This window comes from Syngnathoides biaculeatus, chromosome 11 (assembly GCF_019802595.1).
Source record: "Syngnathoides biaculeatus isolate LvHL_M chromosome 11, ASM1980259v1, whole genome shotgun sequence".
Classification (NCBI taxonomy): Eukaryota; Metazoa; Chordata; class Actinopteri; order Syngnathiformes; family Syngnathidae; genus Syngnathoides; species Syngnathoides biaculeatus.
The window spans coordinates 24,618,612-24,641,489 of record NC_084650.1 but is presented as its reverse complement, the minus strand read 5'-3'; the positions used below and the strand labels follow the sequence as shown (position 1 = coordinate 24,641,489).

At 40.0% G+C, this 22,878-nt stretch overlaps 3 protein-coding genes across 4 annotated transcripts; 2 read left to right on the top strand and 1 right to left on the bottom strand.

Annotated features, from left to right (window-relative positions):
- The first annotated feature begins 281 nt into the window (after window positions 1-281).
- Window positions 282-10,515, top strand: gcna (germ cell nuclear acidic peptidase). Its single transcript, XM_061834701.1, has 14 exons — window positions 282-433; window positions 947-1,052; window positions 1,139-1,319; window positions 1,402-1,474; window positions 1,571-1,620; window positions 3,447-3,513; window positions 3,605-3,672; window positions 3,748-4,170; window positions 4,324-4,480; window positions 4,583-4,727; window positions 4,817-4,952; window positions 6,542-6,746; window positions 6,835-7,082; window positions 10,135-10,515. Exons 2-13 carry the CDS (start codon window positions 963-965, stop codon window positions 7,079-7,081), a joined length of 1,842 nt encoding a protein of 613 aa, XP_061690685.1. The 5' UTR covers window positions 282-433; window positions 947-962; the 3' UTR covers window position 7,082; window positions 10,135-10,515.
- cetn2 (centrin, EF-hand protein, 2) lies at window positions 7,835-12,125 on the bottom strand. Its single transcript, XM_061834705.1, has 5 exons — window positions 11,827-12,125; window positions 11,556-11,717; window positions 10,912-11,040; window positions 9,768-9,905; window positions 7,835-8,571 (listed from the first exon to the last, which is right to left on the bottom strand). The coding sequence occupies exons 1-5, from the start codon at window positions 11,827-11,829 to the stop codon at window positions 8,482-8,484; spliced, it is 522 nt and encodes a 173-aa protein (XP_061690689.1). The 5' UTR covers window positions 11,830-12,125; the 3' UTR covers window positions 7,835-8,481.
- A 430-nt stretch (window positions 12,126-12,555) lies between these two features.
- Window positions 12,556-22,140, top strand: nsdhl (NAD(P) dependent steroid dehydrogenase-like). Of its 2 annotated transcripts, XM_061834702.1 has the most exons (8): window positions 12,556-12,719; window positions 12,827-12,853; window positions 12,939-13,100; window positions 14,297-14,443; window positions 14,514-14,642; window positions 17,644-17,786; window positions 19,664-19,766; window positions 20,625-22,140. In XM_061834702.1, the coding sequence occupies exons 1-8, from the start codon at window positions 12,717-12,719 to the stop codon at window positions 20,955-20,957; spliced, it is 1,047 nt and encodes a 348-aa protein (XP_061690686.1). In that variant the 5' UTR covers window positions 12,556-12,716; the 3' UTR covers window positions 20,958-22,140. The 2 variants fall into 2 exon arrangements, with proteins under 2 accessions (XP_061690686.1, XP_061690688.1); XM_061834704.1 differs by having other exon boundaries at window positions 12,556-12,853.
- The last annotated feature ends 738 nt before the right edge of the window (window positions 22,141-22,878 follow it).

Below are 22,878 nucleotides of genomic sequence, written 5' to 3'. Positions count from 1 at the left end.
TGCGTAGCTGAAATTATTAGACATTCTTCTTTTTTATATATTAAGTGTTATCATGTTAAAGTCAAATTTAATCAACACAGTAACTCTAACTTTGCAGATGCAAAAAGGATCACAATTGTTTTATCCCAAACTCCTTTTTGACGTTGCCCCCGCAAACATGGCCGCCACGTCGCCACGCCACTTATCGATGTTGAGCTCGTGCGCTGACTTGTTGACACATGTGACGTAAGCTAAATATCATGTGGAGCCCGTACAATCTCTTCCGTGGTTGGCCCTTCACTATGAAATAAAGCCTGCTCTCATTGGTCCTTTGAGAATACGAAGGGTCCACGGGATTCGAATTTGCAGTTTTAACGTTTGTCCTGTCGCCCTTTCCCCACGCAAGCGAAGAAAATTTCACCGTCACGGAACAAGACCATTTGCAAGCGTTTGGGTAATGCGCAGCACTACCTCCGAAATAACACTAAGTCAAGTAATGCTACTTTGCTAGTGAACAGATAACACCTTTCGTGCTGACTTACGAGATCATCTACACAGTTCAAATTTCTTGGTGTCGTCGTTAACTAATTACCCAAGACATTTTTTTTACGTTTTGGAGGAAAAAAAAATACTGTTATCTCGATTTAACCTTCGCGAAATATGGCCTGGATGATTCAAAATGAATCGACAGTCACATAAAGGAAAAAACAATAATTAGCTAGCACACTGCGGAGTCTTATTTTCCACCCTTTTATTGTTTTATTTCTTTCTATATTGGTCCAGTATATTTTTTTTTTCTGGGGGGTGATTTTTGTTTTCTTCCTGTAAAGTGACTAAGTATTATGAAAACGAAGTAATATATTTTCGTTGTTAATAGGCTACTGGTATTTTAATTTCCTGTATGCCTTTTGCCAGATGTGAATCCAACAGAAATGTGATATTGAATGACTTTTTCTGTTTTGTGCAGTTTTATAGCGAAAACAATGAATGATGATACTCTCACGTTATTTGAACGAGTTTCCAAAAAGATGGGCTGGACAGGGGATGGTGGACTGGACATTGCACAAAAGAAGGTTTGTCATTGGTTTTTGTACAGTAGTACAGAAATGTGTTGCCTTCTCTTATATCTGCTAATATATGCCTCCCCCTCCTTTTCCAGCTGATTAATTTGATTGGGAAGCGACGCTGTGACGCCACAAGTGGGAATCCTTTTGTCGAAGAATCAGTGTCGGCTACCCATTGTCTGTCTGAGGAGGAAGACAAAGAGAACCAGCACTTCAATGGCAATGTACATAGAAACCCTGTTTCGCTTGACCCCAGTGATGATGAATTTGACCAACGTAAGTGTCATGAAACCTTGGGACCATGTTTGAGGCAGGTTGTTATACCCAATTCACGATTGCTGTTTCTTTTATTTCTTAGTCCTTGTGAGCTGGGCCACTCCAAAAACTAAATGTGACCCGAAGAAACCATGCAGTGCTGTGAAGACGGACCGGTGGGATGCAGTATTTTCACTTTGCTTTAGCGTAACTGTTATATTTGACTTGACCTGGAAAATTAATTTTAATGTGATCTTTCTTTTCACTTCAAGTGTTTTGGCAGTAAGCTCAGATGACGATGATAGTGGCGGTTTTGAAAAATGTAAGTTGTCTTCTTTTTTTTTTTTTTTTTTTTTAACAAAATTCAGTCATGTGAATTATCTAATGCAGTAGTTCTCCCATGTTTTTTTTAATATCACGTAATACCTAAAGAAAATAGTCTCCAACTGCTAGCATAATGACCAACATTCCAATACAAAAGTATAGTAGACTTCTTTGTTCATTAATATTAGATATTTTTTTAACATTACAATTCCTACACTATATCAATTCCATAAATACTGTTTTTTTTTTTTTTTAATTATTGCAGTTCTGTGAAGATACACCTGTAGGATAGTGTTTTCATTTTGTTTTTAGTTGCAGAAGGCATCACCTTGAAAACCACTTCTTACGCGTTCTTTACCATTTTAAGTGTTCTTACAGTGAGCTTGGATGATGATGGTAATGGTGGTTTTGGAAAAATGTATGATGCCTTTTATTGCATAAAAAGGTCATTAATTTGTGCATAGTCTAATGCAGTGGTTGTCACTTTTTTTTGTTTGCCAACTACCAAAAAAGTAAAATACTTGGCTGTCCAAATACCACCACAATGACAAACATTTAAATACAGTGGTGTGGTGGGACTATTCATGAAAAATAGATTGAATCCTAAAAAGTATAACTATAATTGTTGTAAGCCACTGCTACATGATGCAATTTGAACATTAGCACTGATCAAATATGTACCCTCTCCACTTTTTCACTAGGGTCACAGGTGATGTGGATCATATAGCTAGTGAAATTAAGGGGTAAAAACAATAAAATAAGTCATTTAAAATGTGTTGATTGTGAAAGTAAAATGAAACATTCCCAAATAACAGTTTGAAAAAGGGCTCTTGAAACTGCAAATTTAAAAATACAACTGTAATAAAGCAGTGATTTATTTGCAAACCATATTTGGTAGCCTGCAGACCACTGAAATAAGCCACCAATATTGTATAGCTGCAAGTGCCATAAAAGTTGTTAAAGGTCCCATATTTTGGCTTTTTAGACTTCCATACTCTCAACATGGACTTAGTATGAAATTGTCAAATTTTAAAAAGTACATTGGTTTTGTCATACGACTGTCCAGTGTTTGACCCAGTTTTGTATCCGCTTTGTCAATATCTGGCTCTGACTGCCCCCTTTTCTCTGATTGGTTGCTTCTGTGTAGAAGACCCACTTGAGAGAATGCACATGTTCGTTATGTTGGCAGCGCTGGCTCAGGAGCAGAGAGGTAGGCAGAGATCCTAGCTAGGGACAAAGATAAGCTCACCTGATTTCAAGCTCACTGCAGATAAATATCTGGAAGTCAGGAATGCGTGGACAAGTAGAATTCATATTTCATGTTCACTGATGTACCATACAGAAACTACTACTAGAAAAAGAAGTATTGGCAAAATACAAGACTTTTAAATAACATGTTTATTCGTGTGGTTGCAGTTTGCAGTAGTGTACAATTTCACAGAATCACACTGAGCGTTGCGAGTTCAACACCACTAATAAATAACACCTTTCTGTATGTGTCAATAAAAACTGAGCCTTATCTCAGTTATCTGGATTTTTTTTGGGGTAGAGCTAAAACAGGATCACACTAACATCACGAGGGAAAGTCAGCCCGCCTCACTATATGAACAAGTGTTCTTATTCCATGCAGCGGCTATTCAACGGAATTGCGTGGGACTTTGCCAGCCCGACAGAAATCAGTAGCTGCCGGAGGTCCGGCACAACGTCGTTAAGGTCGTCACCCGCACAGTTTCCCCCTGCACATCACAGGGCGAGATCAGCGGTCCGGAGAATCAAAGTTATAGAAATATGTGACCTAATATTAATCTTTCTATGTATATTTAGTCCTGCAACGTGTGAAAACTCCTGTGACCAAGCCCAAGAAAGTACCTGAGAGTGGAAGTGATGACAGGTGACTATTCAAATAGTAATCCAAATTTGTTTTACAATAATTGTAGTTTGGTGTTCTAAATCTTTTAAAATGTTTTTTTCTAACCCAAAAGCCTTAAAGATTTCATTGTGGATGACTCATCAGGTGATGACTTCGTTCAGACAAAATCGTCCTCTCAAGGTATTCTTACCTATCTCGTCAGACCTGACTTTTATTGTCACACTCCACAATTGTTTCCTCTCCCTTATCTTGCAGTGCCGAAGAAGAGAAATACTCCGGCCACCCAAAATAAATTCAGGAGACCACTGCCACCTTCATATGCCTCCCCGGTGTTTGTCAGTGACAGTGAGGATGAGGATGATGATCATAGCTTCCTGACCACTTGGAGGACTCGACCCACAAAGCCAAGTTTTCTGCCAAATCCTAATGAGAACAATGCAGTGTTTTGTGACCAAAATGACAGCCTACCATCCCTGTCTTTGCCTTCCGTCTCCTCGATGTTTCCTCGGCCTTCCGACCGTACTACAATATCTCAGCTTTCTCCCAAGCGCACATTTTCAGCTCCTTCCAAGCTGGAGAACTCATCCGGTTCAGAAGAGGACTTCATGTCCTTACTGGACAGGCTTAGAAAGAAGAACACATTGAGCGGTGCCACGTGCACACCCAAGACCAACAAAGGTGCAACAAAAACCTCTTGTTTCTTTGGGAGTAATATTGAAGTGTTTTTGTCACGGCATCATGCCTCACTCTTGGTGGACATATGACATTGAGTTTCTAAAACTGACCATTTTAGTTTCATATCTGCTCTCTACTGTTTGTTTTTCGATGCAGAATTCAGTAAGGATCCTCCGGTATCACTTCCCAAGCAGAAGATAGCAAAACCCAAGTCATTAGGTGGAGAAACTTTGTATCCAAAGACTCCTGGGAAAAGCACCACAGTAAAGCAGACACTGAGCCAGACGGAGCCCAGACACAGCTGCATCAGCAGGTACGTGTTTATTGCATTATTTTCTTGACCTTGGACTGAAATGCTTTAACCTATCCTGTGCCTACAATATTTGCTTTCTTTTGTCGTCTATCTTTCCTCCAGGCTCGCATTGTGCAAAATTCCAGGTTGTTTCTTGGAGTCTCTATCAAACCCTGCCTCTGATTATTGCCGTTATTTTAAGCAAAAAAAGGAAGAACTTACAACCAAACTGTACCAGATGTACAACCGCAGTGTGTTTGATGGAAAGGTATAGCAGAGTTTCCCCTCATTCCATCTCTTCAATGAAATTTTCAAAGGCTTATTGAATGATTTTGTTTTCTTAATGAACCTTTCTAGCTCCCCATCAGTATGTCTGTGACTTGGAACAAAAAGATGCGCCAAACAGCAGGCTACTGTGTCACTGGACAGAACCGAGGTGGAGGGGACCGTTACGCTCGCATCGAACTGTCTGAGAAAGTCTGTGATTCTGCAGGTAATAGAACGCTTAGGGCCATATTCTTTCGTTTGTAGTTTTTGCATTTTTCATCTACGCATATGATCCAATCCGGACTTTGGACAGACCCACTAAGTGTAAACTCTGAATACATACGGAAATGCCAAAGAGGCGATACTGACAGGTGGGGCTGTGTGGAAAGCCGGGAATGTATACATTTCCTAAGATATAAATCCTTGAAAAAGCTAAAGCACACTTAAAATTTGAAAATGCCTCATGTAGCTGATATGTATAACTATCAAAAGGCAACTTTTGATATTTAAAAGAACAACCAAGAATAAATTAGTAACCAGTAAAATAATATTAAAAAATACAAATAAAAACAATCCAGATATTTAGCAAATAAAAATAATTTTGGTAATCGCTATTGACCATCCATTTTACAAGCTGCTCATCCTCACAAAGGTTGTGGGTTTGTTGGACCTAAAACGGGAAATTTTCAGTTATTTCATGTCTTCTTGCGATACATGGCGTGGCCTCTCATGGGCAATGTGGTGCAATGTATTCATGGAGCGATGCATTTGCAGTAAAAAATGAATAGAACGTCAGAATAAAACAATTTAGTTTATCACAGATTAGGAAGAATATATTCCTGTTTTTTCCATTTGTGTGTTACTATGTACTTTAACTTTAAATATTTATTTGAATGTAAATCCCAACCATGATGGAATGCTAATTTAGCTAGTCCGTCAACAGGGTTTCCCATTGGCTGTTAGCATTAAGATGACTATTTCTAAAATGAATCTCTAGTATTAGTGTTACTACTATTAGTATAGTAAACATCAAATTTCTTGTAATTATTTTTGTTGAGCGTTTAGTTTAACAGTAAACCAAACTGGGTTGTTATTAAATGGTTGAAACCACACTCGGGGAGGGCAGCGATTGTGTAAGAATGTCACGCATCCAGACGGGCACAAACTCACACAGTCTGTGTGTCACTTTCAGTAACTTATACCTGTACTACGAATACCCCTAACAGTTATGTTTTGTTACAAAACAAAGCTATTACTGTTCCATTTGGCCAGACCTTTGGATTTTGTGACTTTTAAAATATCTAAAAATAAATAAAGCTGATCTGGATTGGCTGAAAATCCTGTTATTGATCCCAATTTTTGATCACATGATCATATCAGGACATCCCTGCAATAAATCTTTGTTTTAAGTGTTAAGAGACCAAAAGTTATTTTCTACATTACAATTTCTAAATTAGTTGGCTGATTAATCGGTTGTAAAAAACATTATTTTTTTTTTTTCTGAATCTGTTAAAAAAAAAAAAAAAAATAAATAAATATTGATCATGCTCTAAACATAAGCACCTATCAGGGGGTGACTGATCTGGCTGGAGAACTGAGCCTTTATGTCAATTCATGTGTTTGGGAATGTTGCCCTAATGCACAAAATTGTGGTGCAAAATTAAGAGAAAATATTGCACTTACTGCATGTCAAACAATAACCTGGTAACATTCATCAAGTCTGGAGGTCTTTGTTGAGATTATTTGCAGGTCATGTTAGTAATGCGTAGTTGAATTTCTCCCAAATATTTTGATGGAAACATCAAACCCTCCTAGATCGCCTCCGGGACACTCTGATCCATGAGATGTGCCACGCCGCGACCTGGCTGATCAATGGCGTGCGGGACGGACACGGAAGCTTATGGAAGCTATATGCAAGGAAGTCCACCTTGGTTCACCCTGAGTTGCCGATGGTGAATCGCTGCCACAGTTATGACATCAAGTATAAATTCCAGTACCAGTGCAATCGCTGTCAGAATACGTATGTGACACACTTGCCTTTTTCCAGATGAAATGCACGTTTTATGCGTCACATACTTCAGTGTTAATAAGCCTGCGGTTGTCTGCAGAATCGGGCGTCATTCCAAGTCCTTGGACACTCAGAAGTTTGTGTGCGCACTCTGCACCGGTAAACTCGTCCTACTTGCGCCATCCAAGCCTCGTCCGACGACACCGTTTGCCAAGTTTGTGAAAGAGCATTATGGGTCTGTACGCCAGGAGCTGGCAAAGCAGAGCCATGCAGAAGTAATGCGGAAACTCAGCAGAGACTTTGCCTCTAAGAATAAACTGAGTGACTTTCAAAGTTCAGAACCCTGAGGTAAGTGGAGCATAGCAACAGAACCACAATAAAACCTGCTGAATATCTGCAATCTCCTAATCATAATAATAATATGAGAGCAGCCATCAACGTTTTCCAGGAAATGTTCATGGTTCAATGTGTTTATGCAGTTTAAATTTGTGAGTAGAGGTTGTGATACTTTTGTGATACTTTTTATACTTGGCAGCTAAAGAGTTAGTTGCCCCGTATAAGGATTTGTATTTTATTATTGATGGTCAATTTTTAATGACACATTTTTCATTGTTTCAAAATTAAAGTTCATTGAATTGAATTAATAAAGTTAAAAAAGCCATCTGTCAAGTGGACTTCTATGATCCAGCGTCATGCGAGTTTTGTGTAGGCAGAGGTTAAAATTTTTGAACTGTCCATGCAGAAGTAACAAAAATAATCAGAACCAGAGAATTCTCGTGGGAATTTCAAATGGGCCTGCTGACTCTTGCGTGGTTGAAAGATGGATTTGTGTAAGCTTAATTGTGAAATTTGGGGGGCATTTTCTCTTCAGTTTGGGCCTCTTCTGGTCCTCTATCTTCCTCTTAATTATGGGGGACTTCCTGTTCCTTTTTGAGTAAGTTAATGTTCAATTTGGGGGTCATTCAGTTCATGTTAATTGAATGGGTATTGTTCTTTGTTCTTTTTAATTTGTTCTTCGTCTCCATACTCAACATGAATATCTTTGGGGGAATGTGTGAGGAAGAAAACCTGCTCAAATCACAGGGTTAAGATGCTGTGTATACAGGAAGGCAGGAGGCAAGGTTCAAACTCCACCAGTCTTACCCTTATTTATGACAGATTAATAACATAACACCAGCAATCATTCATTTATTTTCTGTACCATAAATACTGCTTTTCTTGGAATTGTTTTACAGGCACTGTACAATATAGAAACATTGAAAAATACAGAGCAAAGCAAAACTAGAACCAGCACAGCATCCATAACGTGTAACTGTAATACTGATCTTGTTAGGGTTTGCATGTGACTTTAACGTGCCACTTTTTTCCAGACTCAAAATTGGGTGGAAATTCTCAAATTGACTTTTTTTTTTTTATTCTGATCCATCACTCAATGATGGCTGCCCGATCGCTATTGGATTATTGTTCAAACTGACTGACAATCAATCTAGAGAACACATTATAAATGAACAAATAATTTTTGATATGTTGGAATGAGCTGTGTGGCATGTATTACAGCAAGCACTGAAATCTTTTCAACAATGAGCAATTGCCAATATAATCACAAAAGAGCAGCATCCTGAAGAAGAGCATCTTTGATATTAATGGACCCTTTGGATGAGATTTAACACGTCCAACCTTTTGACACAATACAAATTGAGAGCGGCCAAAACCTAAGCCGCTTTCCATGTCAAATCAAACATCACCGTCAATACAGGCAGGTTTTCTTCATAATCCTGAGGAACTCTTGCTGGTTCACTTCACCATCTCCATCTCTGTCCGCCTCCTCAATCATTTCCTTCATACAGGTCATTCGGGGTGGATGTAAATCAAGCAACAAGATAATTGTATTTGCAACCCAATAAACAATTTTTAACAACAGAAACCCAATATGGTAATTCCCTATCAAAGTGCTCACTGGTATTTGTTTACAATCGATTACAGATGCCATAAGATGTCGGTAAAAACCGAAAGCTACTTGTTGGGTATTGATTCATGCTAATGATAAATTATAAACAAAACTTAACTATACTACTATAGTAAAATTACCTTTAGTTATTATTGTTCAAAAATATGTATATGAAGACTGATCAATGGCTCCCAATAATCAAAAATTTAACAATGTAGTAAACAAAGTTTTTTTCTGCACTTGAAGCATGAAAGATCATCTATTTGCAGGCTGAATGGAACTTTATGGGATGGAGAGGTGCACTTTTTATTTCACATTTTAAATAGGACTTTGTTAATATGTTGGTGGAAAAGCGTTGGGTCTGTGGAATATGTAATTACCTCTATTTAAATGTCACTTTTTAATTGTGCTATTTTGAATGGAAGTCATTTGAGAAAACAATGTTTTCATTTAAATGTGTATGTTTGTATATGACCATTATTGGAGGACAGTTGTGTTTGTACATATTTAGATGTGTACTGTTAAAGCCAGAAGTTTATATACACTGCAAAAAACAATTTTTGTCTCTTTGTCCGGAGTAAAATCAGCAAGATTAAATAATTTTGATGATCCTGACTGACCTGAAACAGAAGATGTTCAGTCTGATTTGACTTCAGACAGCGAGACAAAAAATGAAATGTTTTTACGGTGTATGTAAACTTTTGGCTTCATCTGTGTGTGTGTGTGTGTGTGTATGTATATATATATATATATATATATATATATAAGTTCTACACTGTTTATGAGGGTGTGCTGGAGCCTATCCCAGGTAGCCAGCCAATCGCAGAGCACATAAGAAACCATTCGCACTCACATTCATGCATGTTTTCGGGATCTAGATGGAAACCAGAGTACTCTGAGAAAAAACCCACACAGGCCCGGGGAGAACGTTCAAACTCCACACAGGCGAGGCCGGATTTTAACTTGAGTCCTCAGAACTGTGAAGCGGCTGTTCTAACCAGCCGTTTACTTCTTAAAGTAACTTCCCAGGGAAATTTACTGGACACTTGGGAAATGTTTCACCCATTTGCCACTCGTAGTCTTACCTGCAGCTCTTCATCTGTGAGGTTTTCTCCAAGCTCCTTCGCGACTCTCTTAAGGTTCTTGAAGGAGATCCTACCGGTCTCGTCATCGTCAAACAGGCGGAAAGCTTTCAGGATCTCTTCTTTGGAATCCTTATCGGCCTTGAATGAAATGAAGATGCAGTTTCACTAAAACGTGTCATGTAACGTTCAAATCAAAAGTCTGCCGTTAACCGAGGCCTTCAAAAGAATTCTGATGAATTTACTGTTTGAAAAAAGTTGTCACCTACACAGGTGGATGCCTTGGCGCTCTAGTATATTCCCTATACCTCTGGAGTGTTTTCTGCCAGCAAATCAAGTTTTTTTTTTTTTTTTTTTTTCTCGGAGATAGTCGTCACTGGAGTGATTGCGCTCTATGGCGAATGGAGAAGAGGAAAGAGCGCCGCCATGAAGGAAGCGTGTGTGGAACGCAAGTTAAGTTCAGACCGCAAGGATTTTGAAATCCACTGTATACATTTGTTGCTCTCTAACCAACAAAATGGGCAAGCTTCATAAAGACTCGTAAAGACTTTCCACATTCTGCTGCCCACCACTTCACGGGGACTCTGCTTTTGTGAATGCATCCCCAACAGCAAAGCTTTTGGGGAAGACTAAAGATAGGCAATGGTTCTACATAAATTAGAAATAGTGTGCTGAAGTCATGGAGCTCAGCACACACTGAAGCCCCGACATGAAGTCACTGTTTTTGTAAATCAGGCTAACACAAAACTTGCAGTGCAAATGCTGACTGAACAAATAAAATGAAAAAAAAAAAAAAAAAAAATCACCCTTCATTGTAGTTGCCATCTCTAATTAATAAAGCAAAAAACTCAACCACAAACTCCCGAGCACATTGAATGTCCTACTAGGGAAAACGGCATTCTGGACCACTGCTATACCACTTTGAAGGACTTGTACCATGTTATTCCCCATACAGCTTTGGCTTTGACGGATAACTTTTTAATTCACTTAATAGCCTCATAAGGGCAGTGATGTAAAAGTGTGAAGACGTAAACCAACAAAGCTAAAATTGGAACTTCGAAACAGTTTGGGGGAAAAAAAAATCAATTTGAATTTTCCCCCATGTAAATGTCTTGAAATTTTGTAACCAATAGGTTAATATAGTTACCATCTTCTGTGTCATGACACTGAGGAAATTGCTAAAGGAGATCTTCCCTGTGCCATCCTTGTCTACTTCACCAATCATCTTCTTAATCTCCTCTTTCTTTGGTTCGAACCCCAGAGCCCTCATTGCAACCTTGCAGAGAAGAGAACCAAAATTTACAAGTTTAATAAATAAAGACACCATATTTACTATGCAAATACTGACCAGGGGTGTTTGTTTACTCAACTTCAGATATGATACAAATGCCCTTTTAAAATAATAGTTACTGGTACATTACAATATATTCAAGCAGTTCCCTCCCACATCCCAAAAACATGCAACATTAATAGGACACACTAAATTGCGCCTAGCTGTGATTGTAAGTGCGATCGGTTGTCTGCCTCGATGTGCCCTGCGATTGACTAGCAACCAGTTCAGGGTGTACCCCGCCTCCTGCCCGTTGACAGCTGGGATAGGCTTCAGCACTCCCCGTGGCACTCGTGAGATAAGCGGCAAAGAATACTTTGATGGAGGAGGTGAGCACTATTTAAAGAAATACCACGCAACTAAAATGATATATAAAAGGGCTTTTAAATCGATCCATACCTAATAAACGTTGCATCTTCCTTGGGGATTTTAATGTATATAATTCCACCAACCCTCTTTACCTTGAGTTCCTTGACATCAATGTATCCAGCTCCATCGGTGTCAAAAAGCTCAAAGGCTTCCCTGATCTCCTGCTTTTGCTCTTCACTCAGCTCAGGTTTGGGGTTCGTCTTCTTCCGTGGGGGAGGCACCGGCCCCTGCAAGGATGGCCTCTTAGCACACGCCTGGTGGAAACGCAAACAAGCCCCTCAAGGTGATAAATTGTACAGGAAACGGTCAAGTCAGATACTGTACATCAACATCGTGACTTTTTTTTTTTTTTTTTTTGCTCACCATTAGAGTATGTATTCGTCTGGCGAAGCAAATCCGCTATTATCCGGTCAATGTAACTTGGGTTTGCAGGCTTCGAAAACTCCCTGGACAGAAAAATGGAGAGAGATTTTATATTTTAATTCAGCTGAACATATCGACCATCACCCCACTGGTCAAAAATTTTGGCGGATTTTAGAACGTATGGATAGTGACGAAGATGTAAATAAAACGTTTTCCGGAGTCCTTCGTGTACTGCCAGCTGTTGGGTCTGGAGGCGTTTGTTTTGAGCACTATCTTTGCCCGGAAATGATAAACCGATGGGAAATTGGCTTGGGTAAATTAAGCGGGCGCTGTGGTAATATAATCAAGTATACCAGTTGGAGAAAACAATGATTGGTTCTTGAAAATCACGGGGTGGGGAATAAGCGATTCGATTGGTCAGAAATAGTAAAACAATGGAACAAATAAAGCGTAAGAATCGCAGTCACATATAATATATACAATTAAAAGTATAAATATATATATATATGTTGATTCTTTTTTTGCAAGGATTCCGTCGATTTTTGCTGTGACGAGATGAGTACTGCCGTTAGGACAAATCTAAGGCAGGATAATTCAATAACGAAGCAATACATTCTCCTGTAGTGTTTATTGTCCTTTGGAACACCTCAGGTGTTACTAATAACGAAAAATTAATTTGTTTATAGAAGTTAAGTTACCAAATGAATAGCGCACAACTCCTGGGGGGCTGGTTCAACCGCATGAACAGCAAATGTATGTGATTGGTCCAAATTGTGGCGTTTGTTGACGTCTGCATTTTCTGATTGGCTGCTACGACACATCATTCCTGTGTTTCCCAATCAGTGGCAAGAACTCACTCGGCTGATTCAGTCAGTCAGGTAGCATCACGCATGGTACCTGTTCAAAATTAACTTTCACATCATTCGTGGTTGCCTGGGGAGTTTTAAAATCCTTAATCTCACAACAGCACCGTTACTCTATGCTCCCCCCCCCCTTATAGTTGAATATGGCAACGCGTGTTCGACCGGTGAGTTATTCTAGTTGATTTGTTCCTCTTCTAAACATTCCCGTGCGTTTTGTCGTCTGACCAGACCGCGCCATGTGTCTTTCAGAGTAGTAAACGTTGTGCGGTAATCGGCGGCTCAGGTTTCCTTGGTGGACACCTGGTGGAGAAGCTGCTGGAGCGCGGTTACACTGTGTCGGTGTTCGACATACGCCAGAGCTACGAGGTGCCAGGCGTCAGCTTCCACCAGGGAGACCTTTGCGACTTGCAGGTGAGGGCTCAATCGTGTTATCCGGCACAACACTTCCAACGTACACGGTGAATGTTTGCGTGATTTCACGGAGGCACCCTAAATCATTCATCGAGATGTTAACAGGTCTCTCCGAAACAACAACAAAAAGTTGATTAAAGTCTCATAGATATTGTTTTGAATCCCATTACGTTCGACGCTAAATGGCACAAGTGTATGGAAAGGTTTCCATTCATTTATTATAGCTATGGATATTATGTGGGGCAGTATGGTTATTATGCCTCCCTCGCAGTACTGAGGTTCTGGTTTTGATTCTCTCTGCCTCCTATGGATCGGTTTCCAATTACGCCATCTTTTGTGTCATAGATGAAGCGTGAAGTTTTTTTTTCCATCTTTAATTGATCCGATTGGTCTAAGGACTGTGGTGACGTCATTGGAAACCTATCCATATTTCAGAGATATGCAAGTTGGGTTACTTGAAGACTCTCAGTCGAATATTAGTGTGAATGCATTATCATTTTAATAAGTGTGCACCGATTGACTCACAACCTGCCCAGGGTCTACCCTGGATCTCTCCCAACATCAGTTGGTATAGCTCCCAGCTCTCCTCTGACCATAATGAGGATAAGTTTGATAAAACATAGATGTATTTACTGTGGGATGTTGCCAATAATTTTAGAATTTATGATTTACATTTAAGAATGGACCTTTTGTTTTAAGGCTGCTTTCAAAAGATTGATGATGATCCCCAAAAAAAGGGTGACTCACAGTACAACTCAGTGGTGAGTATGGCTTTCATATTCATACTACAAAATGGGGCCGTACTCCTGACTGTGTAAGCGTTTTCGAAAAAATGCCAAAAGATTTTTAGAAGTGAATCACATTTGTATTTTCCTCAAAATGCAAATTTCCTGCAGATACTCACTGGGGACACATTCATGGTGTACACTTCTTCTCACTCAGTTACCTGGGAAAGGTGGCAGCTAATGATGACAAACAATATATTAAAATGGGATGCATTGGGTACATTTTCTGCTTTTTGTAGACTGTAAATTACACGGTAGTTGAAGTGATTTGAAGCGAAGTAGTTGACAAGCTTCAGCCTCATTTGCTTCAAGACACCTTTTAATGAAGAATCAATTTAACACAATTGCTAAATCTTTGGCCCGGTACCATATGGCTCATTGGTTGTGGACCACAACTTTATTTTCCATCAGGCTCTGCTGCCAGCACTTAAAGGTGTCTCTCTAGTGTTCCACTGTGCCTCTCCGTCACCCGCTAGTGACGACAGGGGCCTCTTTGAGAGGGTCAACATTCAGGGTACAAGGACTGTCATTCAGGCCTGCACGGAAGTCGGAGTACAGGTGAGAGGGCGGGAGTATCAGAGAATGTACACGGATTTCAATTTTTTCTTTTTGTTGTTGTTGTTGTCAGAAATTGGTGCTGACAAGTAGTGCTAGTGTGGTGTTTGAGGGATCTGACATCAAGAATGGGAAAGAAGACTTGCCCTATGCCAAGAAGCCTATTGACTATTACACAGCGACCAAGATCGAGCAAGAGAAGGTAGGAGAGAGGACATTTTTCATTTTGGTTGCTTGTTTCAACATCTTTGCCCATTATGATGTTCTGTATTTTTAACCCTTATATTAACACCAACCATCCATGCAGGGGTTTCCATTCTATTTCATAAACAAAATTTGAAGTAGTATTAGTAGGTTCAGCCCTGGCCCTCCCTATCTGGAGTTTGGATGTTCTCCCTGTGCCTGCGTGGCTTTTCTCCAGGTACTCCGGTTTTTTCCCACGTCCGAAAAACATGCAACATTAATTGGACACTCTAAATTGCCCCGAGGTGTGATTGTTACTGCGACTGTTGTCTGTCTCCATGTTCCCTGCGATTGACTGGCCACCAGTTCAGGGTGTACCCTACCTCCTGCCTGTTGACAGCTGTTATAGGCTGCAGCACTCCTGCAACCCTTATGGGGATAAGTGGCAGAGAAAATGAACTAATGTCCATGTCATTTTTTTGGTTTGTGCTCTTTACATTGATATACTGAGGGGCATGGCAGGTGAAGACGTGAAGAAACACCTCTCAATTCACATTTTGTTGTTTTTATCCAATCACAGATTTGATCAAATGCTATCTTAAAAGAAAAAAAATAGCAAAATAATTTAAAAATAATTACAGACATTTACAAACAGCGTGAGTGGCTATTGATCCTCTTTCTGCTCAGTGTCAAGGTCAATTTAGTACAGATAGCTTGTTTTGGTTCTGAATGTGGTTTTGGGATTCTTCTGATGCTCATTACAGGTGCAGATCCAAGCTAGTAGCATCCATCCATTTTCTTTGCTGCTTATCCTCACGAGGGTCGCAGGGAGTACGGGAGCTTATCCCAGGTGTCAACGGGCAGGAGGCGGGGTAGACCCAGAACTGGTTGCCAGCCAACTGCAGGGCACATAGGGACAGGCAGCTGCACTCACAATCACACCTAGGGGCAATTTAGAGTGTCCAATTAATGTTGCATGTTTTTGGGATGTGGGAGAAAACCACAGTGCCCGTAGAAAACCCATGCTAACACGGCATAAAGGTGAATACATTTTGAAGCTTTGATACAAAATATATCTGCAACAGTACCGTACATAAGGCTTCAAGGGGGGGGGGGAACCCCAAAGGACTAATTGACCCCTCCGTGGATATTGCGCAATCCGCATCACTGACCAATCAGAGGCCAGAGATCTGCATCAACCAAAGCCCCTTTTTGCTCCCGCCATTTTATCAGACAACATTGCATGGTCCAGTATAGGGTTAGTCAGCGTTTTATCGCGTATTTGGGTTATTTAACAAAAAATATGGTTAAGAGGTGTAGTCACGGACTTTGTAATAGTGACGACAGGTATTCTGAAAGGCTAGTTGGTGGAGTTCGATTCGTACCCTTTCCAAAACCGAAGACCCAGTACGAAAAATGCCTTTGATGGATCAAACTTTGTGGAAGACTGCATCATCAACTAAATCCATCTAATATCAACCGGAACACATATGTTTGCACGAAGGTATGCCCTATATTTGATTTTCAATACATGTCTCGTATAAATGAATTCGAAGTTCTTCGCTAGCATAACACTGCTGCGTGTGAACGATTGCCACACTTATTCTTTGTTGAGCGATATTTAGCGATGATCGGACTGCACAAACATATTGATTTCTTGCTGGCTCGCGGCCAGAAGCTTAACCACACTGTGTTTGCATGAAGATATGCCCTAAATTTGATTTTTAATACACTTCTCCTATAAATGAATGAGACGTTCTCCGCTAGCATAACACTGCTACGTCTGAACGATTGCCACACTTATTCTTTGTTGAGCGATATTTAGTGATGATCGGACTGCACAAACGTGTCGCTTTCTTGCTGGCTCGCGGCCGAAGCTTAACCAGACTGCGTTTGCACGAAGATATGCCCTGAATTAGATTTTTAATACATGTCTCGTATAAATGAATGAGACGTTCTCCGCTAGCTTAACACCGCTACGTGTGAACGATTGACACACTTATTCTTTGTTGAGCGATATTTAGCGACGATCGGACTGCACAAACGTGTGGCTTTCTTGCTGGCTCGCGGCCAAAGCTTAACCAGACTGTTTGCACGAAGATATGCCCTAAATTTTATTTTTAATACACGTCTCGTATAAATGAATGAGACGTTCTCCGCTAGCATAACATTGCTACGTGTGAATGATTGAATAAAATCAGAAGCATGGCGTCTCTCTCAGTTAAGAATGTATTGTATTTAGAATCTATAATATATCGTTGATTTGAATGAAATCAGAAGCATAGAGTCTGTCTCAGTTCAGAATGTATTGTATTGTATTTGCCATTTTTGCTGTTTGTCTTACGTGAGCGCACGTGGCGTGACGTCACTTCAGGAGGCGTGGTTAAGTGCCCTGTACGGAGGGGTCAATTGTAAATGGTTAAATACAATTTTAATTACGTTCTGAACTCTATACCATTTTGGCCCTGAGCAGAGTAATGGTCTCCATACCTTCGTCAAGAGACTTCTAACTTCAGAGGGTTCTCCGTTTACGACCTTAGCATCATAGTGTTTTGAGGTGGACAAAGTTATGCAAGGAACTTGTGATGTTGGCACCGCTGTGTTTGCGCCTTTTCATTTCAATTTTATAATTATGCCCTAAAAGTGTTTTGAATCCAAATTGTTACTCTATTTCTGCATTAGTAATCGTCTACTGTGCATTCAATTCCAGGAAACCAAGATAATTATAGTAGTATGTTGGTAATTAGTGAAACATGGAAGCAATTGTGGCAGAAGGATGCCTTGCTCAGAGGCATATCAGTGTTTCATTCCTGTGTCAATGGTGGAATCAAACCTGGGGCCTTTTGGTCACAGCTCTCCTTCTTAGTCACTTGTACTGCTGCATCCAACATTAATTAAAATAACTCTTTGCAATCCTCTGGTTAAAAATGGCATCATCTGCAAGTGTTTGCCTTCAGTCACAAATCTGTCACACTGAAGCACGTTTTCATGGATTTAGTTTTGGCATGTTTGCGTCCCAGTTGGTCCTGGAGGCTTGTGACACAGAGAAGGGTTTCTTCACCGTTGCCATCCGCCCCCATGGCATCTTCGGACCTCGGGACCCGCAGCTGGTCCCCATTCTGGTGGATACAGCTCGCAAGGGCAAGATGAAGTTCATCATTGGGTGAGTCTGCGTTGTATTATTCAAAATGAAATTGATTTATTTGTAGACCTGTAAAACGTTGCGGTGGAAGAGTAGCATTGTGACAGTGTCATTTTGTCACTACATGCAGTATTTGATTCTTGTCCGTCACTGTCGTGTTTTACAGCTATACTATCGGCGTAGCAATCTGCAGTGCTTGTAGAACTGCACTCACCCGTTTGAAGGCTGCTGACAAAACATCATTTATTGAATGTTCTACAAAACATGTCACTCAGTATGTGCACAGTGTAAATGAGCTACTTCTCGTTATTTAATGCAATATATTAGTTTTAATAGACTCCCCAGGTGTCTGAACAGCATGTCCGTGACACCCAATGACAAATTACCCAGAGGATCAAGATGTATGTGACATAATGTCACTGTCGCTATTTCTTATCTTGCTGAAATGAGCTGTTTATGAGCGGGGACCTCATCCTATAAATTGCTGAGCCAATTGCGTGTCCGGTTTTTGTTACTTCGCCGCTGGGGGGGGGATGCAGCGCTGGCATTATGAGTTGAGCAAATTATATTTACGGGGTGTGTTGGAAGTTTTTACTGGCAGAGCCAGCACTTCATGCACGACTTGCCTTATGTCACATAACCAAATATAAAAATCGCCATGACCGATTATCCTTTTCAGTTTATTCTCTTCAAAGTAATAGTGTAGCTTGCATCGGAAAAAGATGCTAACAAACACCAATGGCAGAGGGTGAATTAGTGTCTACTATTCTTTGCTTTCTAGCTGTTGGACACTATAAAAAAATATTTTACACAAAATTTTGAGACTGAGGTCAGAAAGAAAATGGGCCCCTGCGGAAAGGTGGAGTGTACAAGGGAGCGCAACACGGTAAACTGACGGATGTCCATTATTGGATGTATTTGTAGTTTTTTTTTTTTTTTTTTTTTTTTTTTTTTTTTAAATACAGTGGGACACTGTATCCTCCTATGCTATTTTTGTCTTACCGGGTACTAGAAATGGTATTTTCCAAGACTGCTATATCCAATGGGAACTAAGTAGTAGCTAGTATAGCGCTCCCTATGACTAAATACAGTGAGGTGAACAGCAATTATGCTGGGCAGTATGAAAACTGCGTAGCTTTCTTCTGTGAAATACTTTGTTCATATCTTGAGAAGCTTCACGTAACATATTACATATCAAAATACCTCAATTTAAAACCACATTATTCCAGTCACTGTTTTTTGACGGCGCATCGCACTCCCAAATCTGCACAGTCGAGCACGAAAAATCACGTGCGTGAAGTTTATGAGTAGAAATACACAGATATTGAAAGATGTCATTTATTTTGTGTAGTCTTGACCAATGTTCCCTATAGGATGCGCAATTGCACACGTTGTACATTCTCACCCCATGTGAAAACCGATCCAGCGCATTCAATCACAGCCTTTTTTTTTTTTTTTTTAATAAACACGGAAGCACACTGTCTCTAATGAGCTGCTGCTCAGCCTACTTCCTAGTTTACCTGATGTCGCCCCCTCTGGTCTTAAAGGGGTACACTAATAATTACAAACAGAACACACACCCGCAACTTTATATCTGCGGGAATGACTGGTGGACCACACCAGTGACTTTATATCTGCGGGAATGACTGACCACACTTGTATATTTGTCATATGTGAGTGACTCTTATTCATGTGTGTCGGGTTCATGATTGGAAAATTGAATGGGTATAGTTTGATTTTGGCAAAGTAGCACGCACACTTTGTGTTTATCTAACCAAATGTTTCAAGGAGGAGAAAGCTGCATTGATCCCAACAAATGATGAGTGTATGTCAGCACTTTGGCTTTGTAAAACTAATTGGTGACACATAGATTTGTCTTTATTTCATGTGTTCTCCAGAGACGGTACCAACCTGGTGGATTTCACTTTTGTCGAGAACGTCGTGCATGGACACATCCTAGCTGCTGAGCACCTGAGGCCCGACTCTCCCATATGTGGAAAGGTGAGTGGCAATAAAAGCTAAAATGTACACAAGGGCATCCCAGCTACAGTTTGTCTTGACACCAAAGAAATCATCAGGTATGCGACAGGACATTATCCACTCTCACTGAATTGCTCCAAAATTATGTATTCCCTAAAATAATTTGTTCTTCTATCCATACCAACAAATTTTAGTGATTATTTCCATATACCGTAATTTCCGGCCTACAGAGCGCACCTGATTATAAGCCTCACCCAGTACATTTGTAAAAGAAATATAATTTGGTACATACATAAAGACCTGTGTAAAAGCTGCATTTGCCCACATTGAAACACAAGATACGTACTAAGAAAGATGGTACACAGAGTTTTCAAAGTTTTAACAGCGTAGTTTAACATAGCAACAACACGGTAGCACGAACGGGGCTGGTTTAAAACAAAAAAAAAAACATACCAGTTAATAAAAAAAAAAAAAAAACCCAGCCGCGGCAGCTAAACAGTATCAACAGTTGTGCAGCGCTAACATGGCCGGTTTAAAAAAAGAAAAAAAACATACTGGTAAAAATTACTTCCTTGGCACATATATATACCACCGGTCTCACACTTACCTTTTCCACTCGAGTGCCTCCTTGCGGCCATTAGAAAAAATACACAAATTAACCACGTCCCCGCATAAACCACAGGGTCATAAACGTGTGAAAAAAGTCTGTTTATTGGCTGGAAATTACGGTACATACCTTTTGACATTTTTGCTCAGTTGTGAGAATTTCTGCTGTGAAATATGTTCCTTAGCTCAGTGAAAGTTAGGGAACACTCCTGTATAGTGTGCATTAGCCTGCTCAAAATATTATATTTTTCTTTTTTTTTTTGTTTTCTCTAGCCATATCATATCACAAATGATGAACCGGTTCGGTTTTGGGACTTCATGTCTGACATGTTGGTCGGTCTGGGTTACGCTGCCCCACACTACCACCTGCCCTACATGCTCGTGTACGGTCTGGCTCTTCTGCTTTGGCTGCTGGCTCTGCTGCTGCGTCCCTTGATGTCCTTCAAACCCACCTTCACGCCAATGAGAGTGGCTCTGGCCGGTACCCACCACTACTACAGCTGTGACAGAGCCAAGCAGGACATGGGCTATAAGCCGCTGGTACACCTGAAGGAGGGCATCAAACGCACAGTGCAAAGCTATCCGCATCTCAGGCAGAATGCTTGATAGTAGCAGTTGAGGCACGTGCACTGAATGGACTAATCTAAGTGGACACTGTTGCAAACTATGACATCTTGCAAGTGTGAAGCATTTTTGTGCCTTTTCAAATGTAATGTTACATTTGCACCAGCAGATAGCAGTAATTTGTCCTTTCAGTCAGATATTCCATACCCCCAGTATCTGAGGTCCTTTAGAAAATCAGTCTTGAATAGTGGATTTACAACCGTAATTATGCTTATTCACTGTGTAAGGGTGGAAGAGTCAGCACTTTAATACTAAGTCACAGATGTAGTGGTTCACTTGCCTATGGATTCATTTCCCACTCAGTGATGGACTTGAATGTCATCTCATGTCTCTTTATATGCCCTCATTGGGAACAGTCTAGTCACTAACTTAGTTTGTAGTTTGCATTTTGCCCAATGTCGGCTGGAATAGGCACCACCTCCCTGCAACCGTGAATAGTATTAGTGGTATAGAAAAGGGATGGGGATTGATATTTGGGGCAAGATTAGGTATTGGAAGAATGATTCAAATTGAAAAGCATTTGTACAGTACTGTACATCAGTTTCCATCCTACAACAAAGAAAAATTGTCCACAATATGAAGGATTTGGGGGTTTAGCTGTAGATAAACAAGCTAAAAAAAAAAAACAACCTGATGGAGGGCAATTCTAGTCCACTCATAAATAGAACTACAATAATACATCATCAAAATAGAATATTATCTTTTTAGGAAGAAGTTATATGATAGCATTTGTATTGGATCTTATTGGAGTTTGTAAGTTGTGGCAGCAGTTTGATTGGAGGCCGTTCTATGTATACACACACACAATAAAAACTGCTTCAAGATATTTTTCTGTCATGTTACCCAATTTATTACTCCACAATGTTATTAATTGATGTGACATTTGGGGACCCAAATTCTGTTTCCTACATTGTCGTGAGTGTGTTGCACCAAGCAAAAGTCCATGAAGATGTCTTTGAATTTATTGATTCAAGGACCGAAATGGCCCCTGAACAATGCCATCCATTTCATCAGTTTTATGTAATTCAGTTCCTGTCGTTTATTGCCCAATTTCACTAATGCCAAGAGCCCTGTAGCTAAATAGCTTATTGGAGCGCCTTCCCTGATGATAGAAAGCTGGAATAAAAATGTATTGAACTTAAATGTAAATAAATAAATACCAAGATGTTGGTGTTGTTGTGACATTACTAAAATATTTTAAGTCTGTATTTGAATTATTTCGATGAGTGGAGCTGCCAGGCAAAAGGGCAAGAGGAAGACCAAAGAGAAGGTTTATGGATGTGGTGAGGGAAGACATGAGGGCAGTTGGGGTTAGAGTGGAAGATGCAGGAGATAGGCTAAGATGGCAAAGGATGACACGCTGTGGCGACCCCTAACGGGACAACCCGAAAGGAAAAGAAGAAGTGCCCCACCATGTAAAAAAAAAAAATAAATAAAAGCAGGGGTTTCTGCTTTTATACCCAAATGTATTGAAATGCATCATGTATAATCATAGAGTACTGTATTTTCCACACTATAAGGCGCACCTTCAATGCATGGCCATATATTAAAACTTTTCATATATAAGGCGTACTGCATTATAAAGCGCATAGAATAGACACTACAGTAGAAGCTGGGGTTACGTTATGCATCCATTAGATGGAGCTGCACTAAAGGCTCAATATTGATTCATAAATAAAGCGCACCGTATTGTAAGGGGCACCGTCGCATTTTGAGAAAATTTAAGGCTTTTAGGTGCATGTTATTGTGCGGAAAATACGGTAATAATGTATGATTAAAAAAATGTGAATTAATTGAATAATCACGCTGTCTCATAACATAACTATCTATGCATTTGAACGTTATCATTTTTATGATCGCTATGTAGTTTAGAACAGAAGTGGAAAAATTGGGGCAACCTTAT